General features: G+C 35.4%; 4 protein-coding genes across 4 annotated transcripts in view; 2 read left to right on the top strand and 2 right to left on the bottom strand.

Moving 5' to 3' along the window:
- Positions 1-15,996, bottom strand: part of LOC142336115 (phospholipase A and acyltransferase 3-like) — a 302,707-nt gene extending 286,711 nt beyond the window's left edge. Inside the window, exon 1 of the mRNA XM_075384668.1 lies at positions 15,973-15,996. The gene's annotated coding sequence lies outside the window, so the exon portion shown is untranslated. The remainder of the gene's footprint in view (positions 1-15,972) is intronic.
- LOC142336080 (uncharacterized) overlaps positions 1-15,996 on the bottom strand; it is a 247,727-nt gene extending 231,731 nt beyond the window's left edge. The window contains exon 1 of the mRNA XM_075384599.1: positions 15,974-15,996. The gene's annotated coding sequence lies outside the window, so the exon portion shown is untranslated. The remainder of the gene's footprint in view (positions 1-15,973) is intronic.
- Positions 1-17,752, top strand: part of LOC142336124 (proteasome subunit beta type-2-like) — a 344,687-nt gene that overhangs the window by 318,736 nt on the left and 8,199 nt on the right. The window lies entirely within an intron of this gene.
- On the top strand, positions 18-17,739 carry LOC142336071 (uncharacterized). Its single transcript, XM_075384586.1, is given in 2 exon segments — positions 18-3,408; positions 16,824-17,739. Coding segments are annotated over 2 exon segments (4,113 nt in total). The 5' UTR covers positions 18-33; the 3' UTR covers positions 17,562-17,739.

Raw genomic sequence — 17,752 nt, forward strand, 5'->3', positions numbered from 1 at the left:
AGGCGGATTGGAGGTCAAATTTTTTCAGAAGGAATGAAAAAGTCATCTTTTTTGAAAGAACTAGAGAATGACTTGCGCAAAGCAAAAAACAAAGGTGACACGTTAAAGGAAGTGGAAATTCTGTACGAAATCGGCGAAAACTTATTCAAGGATTTGCGATATGATGATTGCCTGACACGTTTTGAAAAAATAATTGAATTATGTCAAGGCAGACGAAATGCTAAACTGGAGGAGTTCCATTTGGAAGGTTTGAGGCGCTCAATCGACTGTCTGATCGAGTTGGACTCTTTAGAAGAGGCATTGGCAAGAGCAGATAACTACGTAAGAATGTCAAGAGAGCTGAAACAGGAGCCACATGTTCAACAAGCTCTTTTGAATAAAGCACGTGTGTCTATGCACTTGGCTGAGAATCCGGAGATTACAGAGACGGAGCGAGGGGAGTTGCGAGAAATAGCAGAACGAATGTTCTTGGGAAGCGAGAACAGTCTATGTCAAATGAAAAAGTTGGGATTATCAGAGAGTGATCTGGAAATTCCGATAAAACGGGCGTCATTGTATCAGAATATGACGCAATTTTTCAACAACATCGGCGAAAAAGAGAAAGCTGTCGAATATTTGAGACGAGGAATCGATGTTGCAAGCAAAAGCAGCGATTTATCAGATGTCCTTTTGCTGTTGTACACTGAAGGGCAGTCTATTCACGAGAAAGAGAGATCTTATCAACTTTGTATTCAGTATAGTCAGAAATGCCAAAACATACTTGACAAAATGAAAGATCGAGACGAGGAAAAGTTAGACTGCATGACAAACATTTCAAGATATCACTTATGCCTCAATGACCTCAATAAATCATATTCAGTTCTGAGGAAAGCTTTGAAAATGAAAAAAGCTGAAAAGTTTGACAACTACCTCGACGCCTTGGCCAAAGCCAAGAAGATCAAGTTGATTAAAAACTTAGAAGCAGAATTGGAGAAATGTGAAGTTGAAGATTTGGCTGAAAAGTTGGAGCAACTTGGAGATTTGTACGCTGAGTTGAGAGCATTTCAGTTGTCAAACGAAAAGTATAACGAAGCTTTAGAGATATTAAAACACGATAGTCATTTCTCTGACAAAATGTTTGACTTGTCGCTGTCTGTTTGTCTCAACTTAGTCGACTGCAAACTGTATGATGAAGCAACCGAAAAATATTCGTTCATTTTGTCCAACCTCGAAATCAGTTTCTCTGAGGTCGAGGACAAAGAGTCCAAGCTGTGTCGAATGTTGAGGCACTTGTGCAGGTGTTACTGCAATGTCAAAGACAGAGCCAACAGTGAGTTTTATTTGGAGAAGGCAATCAAATGTGCTGAAGACTGCGGGCTCTCAGATGGTTTAGAAAAATGTTTAGATTTAAGAGCTCAAATTAAAGATTTCAAGTGTGAATTGTCGATTGATTCGGACGCCCCTATTGAAGAATATGGATCGGTTGAAACACAAAATATAGAAGCTTTGCATGTTGACCTGAGTTCTGATTCAGAATCGGAAAATGCAGCACAGTCGGCTAGAAATCTGATGAATCGATACAAACGCAATGGAAAAGGAGAAACGAAATTACAAGAGGCAGTTATCAAAGGCAAATATGGTGTGGTCAAAGATTTGATTGATAAGAAATACAGTGTCAATGTCCAAGATCACATTGGTTGGACACCATTGCACGAAGCAGTAAATTATGGCTATGTGGACATTTGCAGGTTGCTGGTTAGTGCGGGAGCTCACATTGATAAACCTATGAAAGGGACTGGTTTCACAGCTCTGATGGATGCAATACAAAACGAACAGTTTGAGTGTGCCAAAGTACTTTTAGAGAACAATGCTTACCCTTACTATGTGGGTAAAATTGGGATTTGTGCTGCCGATTTGTTTGAATGGATTGTAGAAAACCGTTACAGTGAAAACAACACTACAGATGACTTACAGCAACTTTTTGAACAAATTCGAACGCTAATTGGAAGGAAAGAAAGACCGAAGTCGGTGAAAAAAGTTGCCACCTTTGATGAACGCGTTTTGGAAAAATTTTTGGTTTCGAATGGCAATGAACAATGTCCGGAGGTTATTGAAGAGAAAGAGGAAAACAACTCGGACCAGGAACAGCAAGAAAGCCGTGACCTTGATATTTACCGGGAACCTCAGAGTGACTCAGTAAATAATACTGATGAACCGGGCAATGCTATGAAGATGTACGAAGACGCACTCAAGCAACAAAGCTCGACTAATAAGCTTTATCGGGAGAAAACGGTGAACGATATTGCGAAGTCAGACAGAATTAAAGAAAAGCGAGCTGAACGTGAAAAAGAGAAGAGCAAACAAAATACATCTTCACATATCGTTGATGTTAACGTGGAAGAAAACGATCGATCGTGGGTTGATCAAGTCAGAAAAGAATCTCAGAATTGTCATCTTAATGACAGCGAGTTTGATTCAGGGATTCAAAGTATTACCACAGCAACCAGTATAACCTCTTAGTCTTCTAACTCAACAAAAAAGTCCGCTATGGAGATAAAAAATGTGACACCACCTTTAAAAGTAAAGCGAAACAAAAGAGTCAAAAGTCCTATCAGACGAGTTCGAATTGACAGCTCATCAGAATCTGAGAAGGAAAATGCAACCCCACCTTCCAAACGCCATTCAAAAGATTCAAAGTTTGACGCAAGTACGAGAAATGCATGTGGAAATATAAATACTGTATTAAGTATACAGGGAAGCATCAACAAGGAAAATAGAGAGAAATTTATACCGAAGGAAAAATCTAAATACCAACAGCCCGTTGTTGATGAATTTGGGTATCTAAATGACAGTTTTGTGGTTTCAGATAAAGAAGACTCTCCAAACGCGCGAAAAACAAAACTAGATAGCACAAATTTAACTGCTGATCACTTTGATGGTGACACTAAGTGCAATTCAGACAACGACGAGAATAGTAATGAAGATGATGACGCTCCATCGCCGGTAATTGGATCCAAATTTTTTCCTCGAAAGTCCATAACAAGTGGCGACAGCACAACGGAGCTGCGGTTATCTACAGTCGTTGCATCCGTGAATGATGTGCCTGCTGAAGGGACCGCGGAAACGTTTCAGCTAAACTCCTCTCAACAGCCTCTCTGTTCGACCTTGTTAGATGATCATGTCCTGAATTCAACGATGATTGAGTTACCCAGGAATCCAAAAATGTTTGAAGAAAGTTTGTCGCCAGTGACAGCTAATGCGATACGCGTAACTGTTCACTTTATCACAAGCAGCGCACAAGTTGGCTTTACGTCTAGCGTCTCAATTCTAGATGAAAGCGAGAAGGTTTCGGATTTAAGAAGAAAAGCGGCAGAGAAATACAATTCCAAATATTCCATCAGGCCTCAGCTACAGATTAAATATAAAGGGGTAAGGGGTTCAACTTTTTTTTAGATTGCCTTTCCGAGTTTTTAGACTAAAAATGTCACCCTTGTTCGAAAAGTCTACTGCGGTAAAAATGTTTCACATCCGAAAAAAACTCAGTGTACCAATTTTTGTCTCATTTGAGGGATAACAGCAAACCTGTCGGATTGCCATAGCGCACAACCATCATTATAAGCCAGAGCTCCCTACCAGTGGATTCTAATTAATATAGCGCTATTTTTTGTGGAAATTTTGAGACAAAGGCCTCGTATAGTATAATACCAATTGTAATGTTTTATTATAATAGAATTTACTATAATCCTTTGTTTAATAGTACAGAGAGGCTCGGTAATTTACGTTTTCACATATTGTTCCTACCCCGCTCATTCACATTTTGAATTAATTGTCTACCAATTGGTGTATGAGTAACTTATGAGCTCAATCCATTAAATGAATTATGGTTAACACTATTTTAAGCAAACTGAGTAATAAAGAAAAGTGGTAGATAAAACCTGAAATAAACAAATTAACTTGTATATCAGTACAAAGCAGACGGGCTGTGTCCTTAACGAGACTAGGTAACAAGTCAACAAAAATAAAGAACCAAAAAGGCCAAAATTCAAAAATGCATTGAATTTTTTGAAACCAAGTAGCCTCAAAAGTAACAACAACCATCAGATTTCAACAAAATGAGTATTTAATTAAAAATGCGTGTTATAAAGTACAAAACTGACAGATAAAATCGCTACAAAGCAGAAGAGACTTTATAGAGATACACTTAACGAGACTAGGTAACAAGTCGACAAAAAGCAGAACAAAAAAAGGCGTTGAAAAATGGCGAGAATTTTTTGAAATCAAGTAACTTCAATATAATAACAACCATGACATTTCATTTGAAAAGTCCGTAGCACAACAGTAAACTCACAGCAAACTCCTTGAAAAGCGATTGGGACCTGGATTTAGTGCGACTAAATTACAGGGCTACAAAAAAAACAAATGCATGCAAGAATAAAAAATCGAAGAAATTACAAACATAAGTTTTGAAGCCATTGAGCGCATTAGCAAGCCAGTGAGAGCATGAGCTATTAACAGAACAGGTTTTCTTTGTTCACTTGCCTCATTTGAAAATCAGAAGGCTGGCTTGTAAAGGGTCATCGTGAAAAGTCAAACACAAAGAACCACAAATATTGACCAATATCAAAAACTCAGTGTAAAAAACAGGGTATTGCTTGAACAACAAAACCAATAGAGATTGTTGTTCGCTTCACATTAATGTGGATCAGACCATTCGTGATAGAGAACAAGTTATAAGTTGACAAATAGAGAAGGAAAAATTCGAAATTGCTTTTATTTTTTGGTAACAAATGTATTCAAAGTTCTTAAAATCATGAGCTTTCAACTGACGATATTAAACGAGTTTTCTATCCCTTCATAGAGACCTGAAGTTGTCCAGAATACAAAAAGAACATCACATGAAATATGACATCAAAAATTCAGCTAAAATTGGCCACAAAAATTAGAGCCAATAAAACAGGAAGTTATTCAATGAAAATGTTAAATGTTTGGTTGGGCTCAATTTCAACGTCATCGGGTTTTGTCTTCAGTCCGACAATGTGAACAGAGATCAGAAGATTAGAACCTCATAATCTAATATCTGAAAATCAGGCAAGTTTTTAAACATCGTTTACGAAATCCTATATTAAAGTCACAAAACAACCAATAGCCATGTCATTGATAGGACTAAGCTACAAGTTGAAAGAAGTAAAATTGAAGATGTGATAGTGTTATGAAGTCCACTGATAGTTTTTTCGAACAATTATGTTCGAATTTTTGAGTCGTCAGTTGAAACAAAACTACTAGATGAAGTTTTACACCACTAGAAAGCAGATGGGAGCAGTCATCAGTGGTATTAAGCTAAGCGTACACGGAAATGAGGTTAAAAAGGCGGCGAAGTTTGATAATATTTTTAAAATACTTGTATTCAAAGACAAGAGCCATTAGGGTTCAGCTGAAAGAACCCCCCTTTAGATAGCGAGTTGATTTGCTGATTGGTAAAAAAAATTCTAACGCTGACAATTTGAACATAACCTAAAATTGGGAGAAGAGATTGCTTAACCATAAGGAAAAAAAAACAAGTCAAATGGTCAAAAAACGTTTGATTTCTATTTGATTTTTTGCCATTTACGCGCTTCTCATGTATACCATTAACAACTCTGTACAATGAATGTATCGATCGGCGAAAATTGACTCAACAAAAATACCTTACATATAGCCCCCCCATTAATAATTCAATTAGTTTAATCATTCATTTGTCATCATATCCCACACTGTACGACCCTTTGTACATGTATTAGGATGCGTTTTGTGGATAAAAGAGGTGAAATGGTTCACTTTATTTGGTTGGGCTGCTCATTTGTAATGATTTGTGTATAATCTTTTCGTAGAATTGTTCAGAGCAGAAATTTGAAATTTTGGTCAAGTTTTTGATCACTAAGTTTTTTTTTGCTGCAGTGAAGCGACTGCGAGGTGAATGATTATCTGATCTAGTGTGTTAATGTGGTCTCATACTCGTTCGGCATTCAACTTACATATCAAATTCTCACCTATTTTTACGCCAATATCTTTCGTCCTCCATTTCATTGAGACTGTCAGGTTTTATGCTGTCGTCACTTTTTTCAGTACCGACCATGACTTCACGTTCACTTCCACTTCTGATCTTTTGATTGAATGTTATTTGACGAAGGTTTTTATACAATACATAAGTCTAAGGCAGGTTGAAATATCACAGCAATTTTTAGAATGATCGAATTTTTCTTCAGTTTTTTGGTCTTTTTTCTTTGGTATTTTGATACTACATGCAAGCAGTCGCAGCTGTTCTCTGGCAATCCGTGTGATCTTTTTACTCAGTGAAGTGGGATGTTAATCAGGTTGTTCATCTCATCAAGTTTCTGATTACACTTTGCTTTATTCACTGAAAGAGTCAGTTTCACAGAAGCTCTTGTTTGATTGATGCCTTCGGAGTCACTTGACCTATGATAAATAAACTAAATCTAACGGTCCATAATTTCTAAGGAACCTAACGCAGCGCGGGTGGTTCAAAATTTAAATTTGTTATTTATTGAAATGCACTTGTATTTATGATTTTTTGGCTTTCTTTCGTCCGCCTTTCTAACAGGATTGCAGTGATACTTTTTGTGTGCATGTTAAAAATCGGATATGGAACTTAAAATCGGACAAAACAACATAGAATAAGTTTTAAATATCGAATTCATCACCATTTTTTAATTGCCAAAAAATGTTTTTTTAGTGAAGGTCATCATACACAAAGTTTGAAGCATGTAGATTAGTCTATTTACTTTCAAAGGAGTTTTTTGCACGACTGACTGCTACTTTCATCTGATAATTTTTTGGCAGACAATTTGACTTTTCGTCCTGAGAAACGGTATAAGCAGGTAAAGCTTTAGGGCATTAATTCGATGAGCAGTTTCGGTAGAGTTTGCTTAGTTACTAAGTTTACAAATCGTCAGAGATACTAAGAGGACATAAAATCATGATGTGATATGGAGGGCTAAGTTTTTAGTTTTTTATGTTTTATATCACACGTTGAGACCTGACATTATGCAGAATATATCAAACGAATACAAAAAGAACATCACATGGAATATGACATCAAAAACTCAAATAAATTTTGGCACAAAAAATTGAAGCCAATCAGGTAAGGTATTCATGTCATTGTTAGGACTAAGCTACAAGTTGAATGAAATAATATGGAAGAGGTGATAGTGTTTTAAAGTTCACTGTTAGATTTTTCAATCAAATGTTTAAAATCTTGAGTCATTAGTTGAAACATAACTCTTAGATGAAGTTCTGTTCCACTTGAAACCAGATGGGAGCGGTCATTAGTGGCGATAAGCTAAGCGTACACGAAAATAAGGTTTAAAAAGCAGTAAAGTTCGATAATGTTTTTAGAAGACTTTTATTCTTAGTCATAAGAGCGATTAGGCTTCAGCTGAAGCTGGCCCTTTTTGACAGCGTGTTGGTTTGCTGATTGTTAAAACCAAGTAACGCTAACGTTAATAATTTTAACATATTTTTCTGTAAAATCTGGAGAAAAGATTGCTTAAAAATACGGAAACAGTGCAAAAACCAGTCAAATGTTCGCAAAAATTTATTCTTGATGACTCCTTTGAAGAAACGAAATTCAAAACAAAATTAATTTCATATTGTGCGATTGACGCTCTACTTATTTATACCAATTACAACTCTGTACATTGTATCGATCAGCAAAAGTTGACTCAAGAAAACATTTTACAGATAGCTTCCCCTCCTGTTCATCTCATCAAGTTTCTGATTACACTTTGCTTTATTCACTGAAAGAGTCAGTTTCACAGAAGCTCTTGTTTGATTGATGCCTTCGGAGTCACTTGACCTATGATAAAAAAACTAAATCTAACGGTCCATAATTTCTAAGGAATCTAACGCAGCGCGGGTGGTTCAAAATTTAAATTTGTTAATTATTGAAATGCTCTTGTATTTATGATTTTTTGGTTTTCTTTCGTCCGCCTTTCTAACAGGATTGCAGTGATACTTTTTGTGTGCATGTTAAAAATCGGATATGGGACTTAAAATTGGACAAAACAATATAGAATAAGTTTTAAATATCGAATTCATCACCATTTTTTAATTGCCAAAAAATGTTTTTTTTTAGTGAAGGTCATCATACACAAAGTTTGAAGCATGTAGATTAGTCTATTTACTTTCAAAGGAGTTTTTTGCACGACTGACTGCTACTTTCATCTGATAATTTTTTGGCAGACAATTTGACTTTTCGTCCTGAGAAACGGTATAAGCAGGTAAAGCTTTAGGGCATTAATTCGATGAGCAGTTTCGGTAGAGTTTGCTTAGTTACTAAGTTTACAAATCGTCAGAGATACTAAGAGGACATAAAATCATGATGTGATATGGAGGGCTAAGTTTTTAGTTTTTTATGTTTTATATCACACGTTGAGACCTGACATTATGCAGAATATATCAAACGAATACAAAAAGAACATCACATGGAATATGACATCAAAAACTCAAATAAATTTTGGCACAAAAAATTGAAGCCAATCAGGTAAGGTATTCATGTCATTGTTAGGACTAAGCTACAAGTTGAATGAAATAATATGGAAGAGGTGATAGTGTTTTAAAGTTCACTGTTAGATTTTTCAATCAAATGTTTAAAATCTTGAGTCATTAGTTGAAACATAACTCTTAGATGAAGTTCTGTTCCACTTGAAACCAGATGGGAGCGGTCATTAGTGGCGATAAGCTAAGCGTACACGAAAATAAGGTTTAAAAAGCAGTAAAGTTCGATAATGTTTTTAGAAGACTTTTATTCTTAGTCATAAGAGCGATTAGGCTTCAGCTGAAGCTGGCCCTTTTTGACAGCGTGTTGGTTTGCTGATTGTTAAAACCAAGTAACGCTAACGTTAATAATTTTAACATATTTTTCTGTAAAATCTGGAGAAAAGATTGCTTAAAAATACGGAAACAGTGCAAAAACCAGTCAAATGTTCGCAAAAATTTATTCTTGATGACTCCTTTGAAGAAACGAAATTCAAAACAAAATTAATTTCATATTGTGCGATTGACGCTCTACTTATTTATACCAATTACAACTCTGTACATTGTATCGATCAGCAAAAGTTGACTCAAGAAAACATTTTACAGATAGCTTCCCCTCCTGTTCATCTCATCAAGTTTCTGATTACACTTTGCTTTATTCACTGAAAGAGTCAGTTTCACAGAAGCTCTTGTTTGATTGATGCCTTCGGAGTCACTTGACCTATGATAAAAAAACTAAATCTAACGGTCCATAATTTCTAAGGAATCTAACGCAGCGCGGGTGGTTCAAAATTTAAATTTGTTAATTATTGAAATGCTCTTGTATTTATGATTTTTTGGTTTTCTTTCGTCCGCCTTTCTAACAGGATTGCAGTGATACTTTTTGTGTGCATGTTAAAAATCGGATATGGGACTTAAAATTGGACAAAACAATATAGAATAAGTTTTAAATATCGAATTCATCACCATTTTTTAATTGCCAAAAAATGTTTTTTTTTAGTGAAGGTCATCATACACAAAGTTTGAAGCATGTAGATTAGTCTATTTACTTTCAAAGGAGTTTTTTGCACGACTGACTGATACTTTCATCTGATAATTTTTTTGGCAGACAATTTGACTTTTCGTCCTGAGAAACGGTATAAGCAGGTAAAGCTTTAGGGCATTAATTCGATGAGCAGTTTCGGTAGAGTTTGCTTAGTTACTAAGTTTACAAATCGTCAGAGATACTAAGAGGACATAAAATCATGATGTGATATGGAGGGCTAAGTTTTTAGTTTTTTATGTTTTATATCACACGTTGAGACCTGACATTATGCAGAATATATCAAACGAATACAAAAAGAACATCACATGGAATATGACATCAAAAACTCAAATAAATTTTGTCGCAAAAAATTGAAGCCAATCAGGTAAGGTATTCAATGAAACAGTAAGCTGTTCAATGAAAATGTTAAATATGTTTGGTTGGGCATAATTTCAACGCCTTTGGGACTTGTTTTCAATCCGACAATGTGAACACAGATCAGAAAAAAAAGAACCTCGTAATCTAATATCTAAAAATCAGGCAAGTTCTTGAACCTAGTTTACAAAATCCTATATTAAAGTCACAAAACAACCAATAGCCATGTCATTGATAGGACTAAGCTTCAAGTTGAAAGAAATAATATGGAAGAGGTGATAGTGTTTTAAAGTTCACTGTTAGATTTTTCAATCAAATGTTAAAATCTTGAGTCATTAGTTGAAACATAACTCTTAGATGAAGTTCTGTTCCACTAGAAACCAGATGGGAGCGGTCATTAGTGGCGTTAAGCTAAGCGTACACGAAAATAAGGTTAAAAAAGCAGTAAAGTTCGATAATGTTTTTACTTTTATTCATAGTCATAAGTCCGATTAGGGTTCAGCTGAAAGCTGGCCCTTTTTGACAGCGTGTTGATTTGCTGATTGTTAAAACCAAGTAACACCAACGTTAATAATTTTAACATATTTTTCTGTAAAATCTGGAGAAAAGATTGCTTAAAAATACGGAAACAGTGCGAAAAAGCAAAAACCAGTCAAATGTTCATAAAATTTTATTCTCGATGACTCCTTTGAAGAAACGAAATTCAAAACAAAATTAATTTCATATTCTGCGATTGACGCTCTTCTTATTTATACCAATTACAACTCTGTACATTGTATCGGTCAGCGAAAGTTGACTCAAGAAAACATTTTACAGATAGCTCCCCCTCCTCAACAATAACATTGTCATCTTATCCCACACTTTAATGCCCTTTGTACATGTATTAAGATAGGTTTTGTGGCTGTAAGAGGTGAAATGGTCCACTTTATTTGGTTAGGCTGCTCATTTGTAATGATTTGTGTATAACTTTTTCGTTGAGATATTCAGAGCAGAAATTTAATGAAATTGTGGTCAAGCTTTGGTGACTTCACAAAATTGTTGCTGCAGTGAGGAGACTGCGAGGCTAATATTTATCTTATTTAGTGTGTTAATGTGGTCTCATACTCGTTGGGCATTAAATTTACTTATAAAAGGCTCAAACCGGTCTTAACTAGAATTTCTCTTGGCCTTCATTTCATTGTGAGACTGTTGACGTTTTCGTTTTGTCGTCGCCTTTTTCAGTAGCGACTCTGACTTCACGCTCCCTTCCTCTTCTGATCTTTTGAGCGAAAGTTATTTGGAGATGAAAGTTATACAAAAGTCTCGGACAGGTTGAATTATCACAGCAATTTTTAGAATGATCAAATTTTTCTTTATTTTTTTAGTTTTTATTTGGTATTTTGATACTACATGCCAGCAATCGCAGCTCTTCTCTGGCAATCTGTCTGATCTTTTACTCAGTGAAGTGGAGTATTTATCAAGTTATTGATCTCATCAAGTTTCTGATTACACTTTGCTTTATTCACCGAAAGAGTCAGTTTCACAAAAGCTCTTGTTCGATTGATGTCTTCGGAGTCACTTGACCTATCATGAATACCCTAAGTCTAACGGTCCATAATTTCTAAGGAACCTAACGCAGCATGGTTGGTTCAACTTTTCAATTTTTTTCATTAAAATGCTCTTGCATTTACAATTCTTTTTGGTTTTCTTTCGTCCGCCTTTCTAACAGGAGTGTAGGGTTTATAGTGATACTATTTTGTGCGCATTTTAAAAATCGGATATGGAACAGAACTGGACGGAACAATATATAATCTGAGTTTTAAATATCGAGTTATCAATATCTTCACCACCTTTTTTTCAATTGCGAGAAATTTTTTGTTTTTATTGAAGAAGGTCAATTATCAAAAGAGCTTTCGTTCAAAAGTTTGCAATTCCTCTTGCACAAATTTCGAAGTATTTAAATTAGTTCTATTGATTTTTAAAGCAATTTTTTGCACTACTATTGATTTTTAAAGCAATTTTTTGCAATTTTTTGTGCAGTTTTGGTAGTTTTCTTTAGTAGCCTCTGAGTTTACAAATTGTCAAAGCTACAGAGAGGACGTGAGAGAGAGAGAGAGAGAGAGAGAGAGAGAGATAAAATATCTCTTTTCTTAGTATATATACAAAAGTAGTTATTGAAAATAAAACAACTGTTTATAACTCGTGAAGGAGAAACAGACTGGACAACGTACGGACCCTTTCGGATTACCACGCGTTGCCCTGTTAAAGAACATAATAATTATCCTTAATTGAATTTGAAGGCACCCAGAAATTGCCAATTTTCTCGAAAAAATTCCTTGTATTAAGTATTGATTGTGAAAAATTTGCACGGGGCATTGAACTAAAGAAAGGGTTCCCACCCGGGGCTAGAGCTCGGAAATTTTCTTAAGGGGTTCTTCATTTAATAAAGTATAGGAATCGCGACCTATATGCAATAAATTAGTAAAAACCAAAGTACGTTTATCATTGCAACTCATCAACACTTCGTTATCCACTAATATTTAGTAAAAATTTCTGCATCTGTTCAGTAATGAGAACCGACCAACTTTTGATTTGGCCTTGGGTACTTTCAAAAAAGATTTATTTGATCCGCGTCTTGCATATATGTGATCATCTACTAGCGAAAACCAGCTGTTTAGCGCATTATCACCATGCAAATTATAAACTGATCGGAAAAGAAACTTTAAGAGTTCATAGATGCGAAGTTCATGTGAAGTTCATTTACCATCCTTTATGATATCGTACGTATTTTTTCCCTAAAATATATTACACGCAGTTTTTTCCGCTGTAGCATTCGAATTGGCTCCAATGAGCTGTAACTCACTTCGCCATATATGAGTACACTATATTCAACGATAGGCTCGACATTTCACGAGAAATAATCTAACAGAACTCCACCAGGCACGTAGTGTCTAGTTTTGATAAAATTCCACACTGCATACTTAGATTCTCCATCAGCAAACTAATGTGAGCAATAAACAACAATGTGATATCTAAGAAAACACCAAGTTACTTGTAAGTAGCTGTGTTTTTACTTAGCCAGATAGGCTAAACTATCTAAGTCCGTTGAAGTTATATATATGTATATATATATATATATGTATATATATATATATGTATATATATATATGTATATGTATATATATATGTATATGTATATATATATGTATATGTATATATATATGTATATGTATATATATATGTATATATATATATATATATATATATATATATATATGAGTTGGTTTATTAATGATTTGACACAATTTATCCAGGCACAATTTATTGGGGCACAATTTGTTCAGGAGGAAACAATCGTCAAGCAGGAGGCAAGACGATTAGGATCTTGCTGGATTATGGCTTCTGATAGGCTTTTGAGCAACAGCTGTTATGTTTTTATTATCTGCAAAAAGAACAACTTTCAAGTGTTTACAAGATTAATGGTGATCGTTTATGTAGATTACGAACAAAAGAGGGCCCAAGACTGATCCCTGAGGTACACCATATTTAACGCTTAGAAAAGATGAAGCAACTCCATTTTTTTGTAACACATTGCTTTTGGTTTGTGAGAAAACTTTTTATCCACAGCCAAGATTTATGATTTATTCCATAAAATTGAAGCTTATGCAATGAAATTTCATGATCAATAGAATCAAATGCTTCGCGAAGATCCAGAAAAATTTGATCATATTGATGGTCTTTTGTACAGACATCGGATTGATTCCGTGAACTTTGCGATAGCATCTACTGTGCTGTGTTTTCCACGCAATTCAAATTGGTTTTCAAACAGGAAAGAAAACCTCTAGAAAGTTGTAAACCGGGTTGAACTTAGCTCTTTCGAAAACTTTGCTGAAAGTACTCATCAATGCAATGGGTCTTAAGTTATTTGATTGGTCTCTGGCTCCATCCTTATGCAGAGGTATCATTTTCGCGTCTGTGAGTATATTCAGGAAACAACCCTTAATGAAAGAAGCATTGATTAATTGACTAAATGAGGACCAAGAACGGGTGAACAGGATTTAATGAATACATTACTGAGCTCATGAACTCCGCTAGAACTTTTGTTATCCAATTTCTTATTTATTTGGTCGACTTCTGTCAAGGAAACAAAATATAACCAAATGCTTTTGTCTGCACTTTTCGATGTCGGTTTGAGATTGCTAATATTAAAGGGAACGGACGCCTGTTTTTTTCGCCAAAGCCAGCAACGTTTGCATTCATTGAATCAGCAATGTCACCAGCTGCAACTAGGAGCTCAGCATTTTTGTTTCTAAATGTTTCAATTGTGTTGAGATTAGCGGTGGTGCCTTTTAATTCATTAAAAAACTTTTGTATGTTGCCCTTGAGTCTGATAAAATTTTTAAATATCTTTTAGTAATGCTTCGTTTTCGCCTCTACCTCCGAAAATTGGCAAGCTTTCTGAGAGTTTTCTTGTTCATAGACCAATCTCTGGCTTTTGTTTCCCTTCATCACAAGATTTTTTATTCTATTAGTGATCCATTGGTTTGCAGTAGATTTTCTTTTAGACACTCAATTTTTCATTGGAACAGCTTTTTTCACTTCTCACAGGATTTTATATTGAAACCGGTCAAACAAGAAAACAATCTTTAATCCATCCGCATAATTCATTGTTGGCAATTTCATTTCAAGCCCACGCAAAAACTCTGCTAATTGACAAGTTGAAAAAGAATTTTCTCTGTACCTTAGAGAAATCTGATAAAACATTTTCTAAAGCTATACCAATGGTTTCTGCGTACTGGTCAGGAAAACCTGCTTTTTAATGCACCTTTCTACTAATTACAGTTATATCTGACGTTAGAAAATGATCAATGCAAGTTTCTTTAGATGTAACAACCCTAGTCGGCTCAAAGTTTGACAGTGAAAATCCACTAGAATTCGCTATCTCTAAAAAGGTTCTGGTTACTGTATCATCATGGCAAATATCTGTGATTGAAATCACCCATTACAGTGACTTTTTTCTACGAGAGAGCTTTTCAAATTGATGATCCAACTGAGTAAGAAAATGCAACTTATTTGATCGTAGGGGGTTGTATGAGATCAAAAGCAGCAGGCGATTTCCACTGATACGTACCTCAACCAGAACACTTTTATCTTTTGAACATGGATGCTCTTCAATTAGATCAGTTTCTTTTACAAATTGAATCATTATGCCACCTTTTTTGTAAAGGTCCGAACTATCTAACCATAATTCGGTAAGACTCAATATTGCAGATGGAGATTCAAGGTTATGTACTAGTACCTCAAGTTCCTCATGGTGTTTTCTTAGTGATCTAGCATTTAGGAGGAACGCATCAATATCACAAATAAAAGTATTTGGTATATTAACGGGCAACCTTTTAAAATTTTGATCAATGTTCCTCAATAATTTGGTGCTGGTGCTACTATCTTCTGATGGTGACTTGGTCCGAATGTCTCAACCTTTTCCTCTAATACAGTTTGCCTGGCATTCGTTGATTCGGTAGCCGGATAAAGGTTTATTACACAAGGAGGTTCTGTGGGCATTGGGGTGTCGGGAATGTTTGAGTACTGATTGGCAGGTTTTTGGTGGGAAAACGGAATAAACACTGGTTTCTTGTTGGCCGGATTTCTGTAGTTCTTTAGGAATGCTTTTTGTTTCCAGATTCGGTCCCTCTGATCATTGTACAAAAATTTTGCAATGGTTTTGCTGAAATTTCCCGTTAGCTCCTCGACTGAATGGATGACAGGCCTTCAGATCTTCTCCGCATATTTGGACCTGCAGATTTTCACGGATAAAAGCAGCAGTGTTGGCTAGATATGAAACATTTGCACCAGTTCATCGACTTTGATAGTCATTTGACGCATTTGTTTTTCGAGTTGAGATATTCGCTGGTCCTTGTGGGTAATATCTTCTATCAGGACTGTGAATAATTCCTTTACTGATGCATCAACATTCGCTGACTTCATTACTGCATTCAGCGTTTCGATTTTTGAAACCATTTTTACTACTGATAGATATAGCAAAAATGTTAGGTCGCCGGGATAGGCAATGCAGCATACAATATCCTATTTAATAAGTTTATCACAACGGATAGGCTAATCATAAAATCATGTGATGCGAGGGGACATTTAATTTTTTATGTTTTATATCATACGTAATCTTTGCAAATGCTGTCAATCAGTCTAACTATCTCAACACTAAATGATTACTTGCCTCCATTTCCATCAACGCATTTAAATATTCGAACTATTTAATATAACTAAATTTAATCTTCGCAAAATACAATAGGTGCTTCGAAAGGTGGCTTGAAATGAGGTGCGTTTTCCGATTTTGTGTGCATCAAAGTTATAGATGCCTAAAAATCATATGCAGTGAACCGAAACTACTGGGCCTTAAAAACATCAATTTAATTTTTTTTGACATTTTTAATTGGCCTAAAATTTTTTTTCGGTTATTTTGCCTGATTTGATGACCTTATCGGTAACTATTAAAAGCCGTTCTTGTGAAAGCTGGACAAGCCTCATTAAGCGTCATCTCGTTTTTCAGTTCTTAACTGGCATTTTAAAATTATTGGAAATATTGGCTCAATCATAAGCAGAGAGTAAGCTCACTCTGTTATCTGCAGAAGGGTGTTTATATTGAAGTTACAATTCTTGTCCATTCTTCTGGTTTTTCGAGCGTTAGCCTCTTTGAAACTTGTTGTTTTTAAATGTGTTTGGTAACATGTGTTTTGTAAAATATGTATTTTTAACATGCTAATGCTTATTGATAGTTGCTTGGACTGGTTTTAGTGACAGGGGGCTTTTGTTTTTGTTGTACTCTTTTTCTGCTTTTTATATCATTAATTCAATTCATTATGTTGTGATATGAATAAAGTCAGCACTTGGCGCCGCATAACACTATGATTTCTTTTAGAAGGCACTCGTTGACGATGAGCTTCTTATGAACAATGCGCTGTCTGCTCAAAATAATGGACGGAGAGAAGTGTTTGCTGTGGTTACTGGATGGTCAGCTGCTTGCTTGAGAGAACAGTTTCTTGAAAGTTGTCGCCAGTCCAAAGTCAAACCATGTGATTATGCGAGAGAAGTTGTTAACAATTGTGCAGATGAAGGCTATGAATTAATGGGTGCTATCAAATATTCAAATACTGAAATGATCGGGAAACTATTACAATCAACATTATATCAATCTATTCGACATTTAGCGTTGACTGAAATCACAATGACCGGAGAAAATTTTGACACAATTGGTCGTATTGTTGCGACTTGTCCTAACATGACGCAATTAACTTTGAGTAAGAACAGAATGGACGTTGAGTATCTTGATAGGATCGTGAACGAATGCTTGCGAATGTCCACTGCCAATGAGTTCCTGTCCTCTAAACTGCAATTTATCAATATGAAAGATAACTTTCTTCCCGGAAGCGTTCTGTCAAGTTTACAAAAACTTGCAAAATTCTGTTGTAAAATTAAGAAGATCGAGTTACGCAACAGTCGCTTGGATGATGATTTGATTTCCAGGCTGAATTTGAGCGACAAGCGCTTTTTCGAAACAATTGAGAAGCTAGATCTCAGACAAAACCCGACTTTGAGTAATCCTTGTAAAGCCAAAATTTTTGCCTTGTTCAAAACAAGCTGTAATATTCAACTTTGATAAAAAAAAAACGATGAAAACATTTAATGCTGCTCTTGAATGCGGCTAAAATCTGAGTGGTTTGGACCGTTAAAAATGAATTGTTGTTTGTCTCTTTGTGTTGTGATACTTATTTTGCAATTTAGATAGCTCTTATCGCATACTTTTTCAAAGAATTAACTGGTTTAAATTATGTTAATCGGAATTGATAG

This window comes from Convolutriloba macropyga, chromosome 1, assembly GCF_964194025.1.
Source record: "Convolutriloba macropyga chromosome 1, txConMacr16.3, whole genome shotgun sequence".
Classification (NCBI taxonomy): Eukaryota; Metazoa; Xenacoelomorpha; order Acoela; family Convolutidae; genus Convolutriloba; species Convolutriloba macropyga.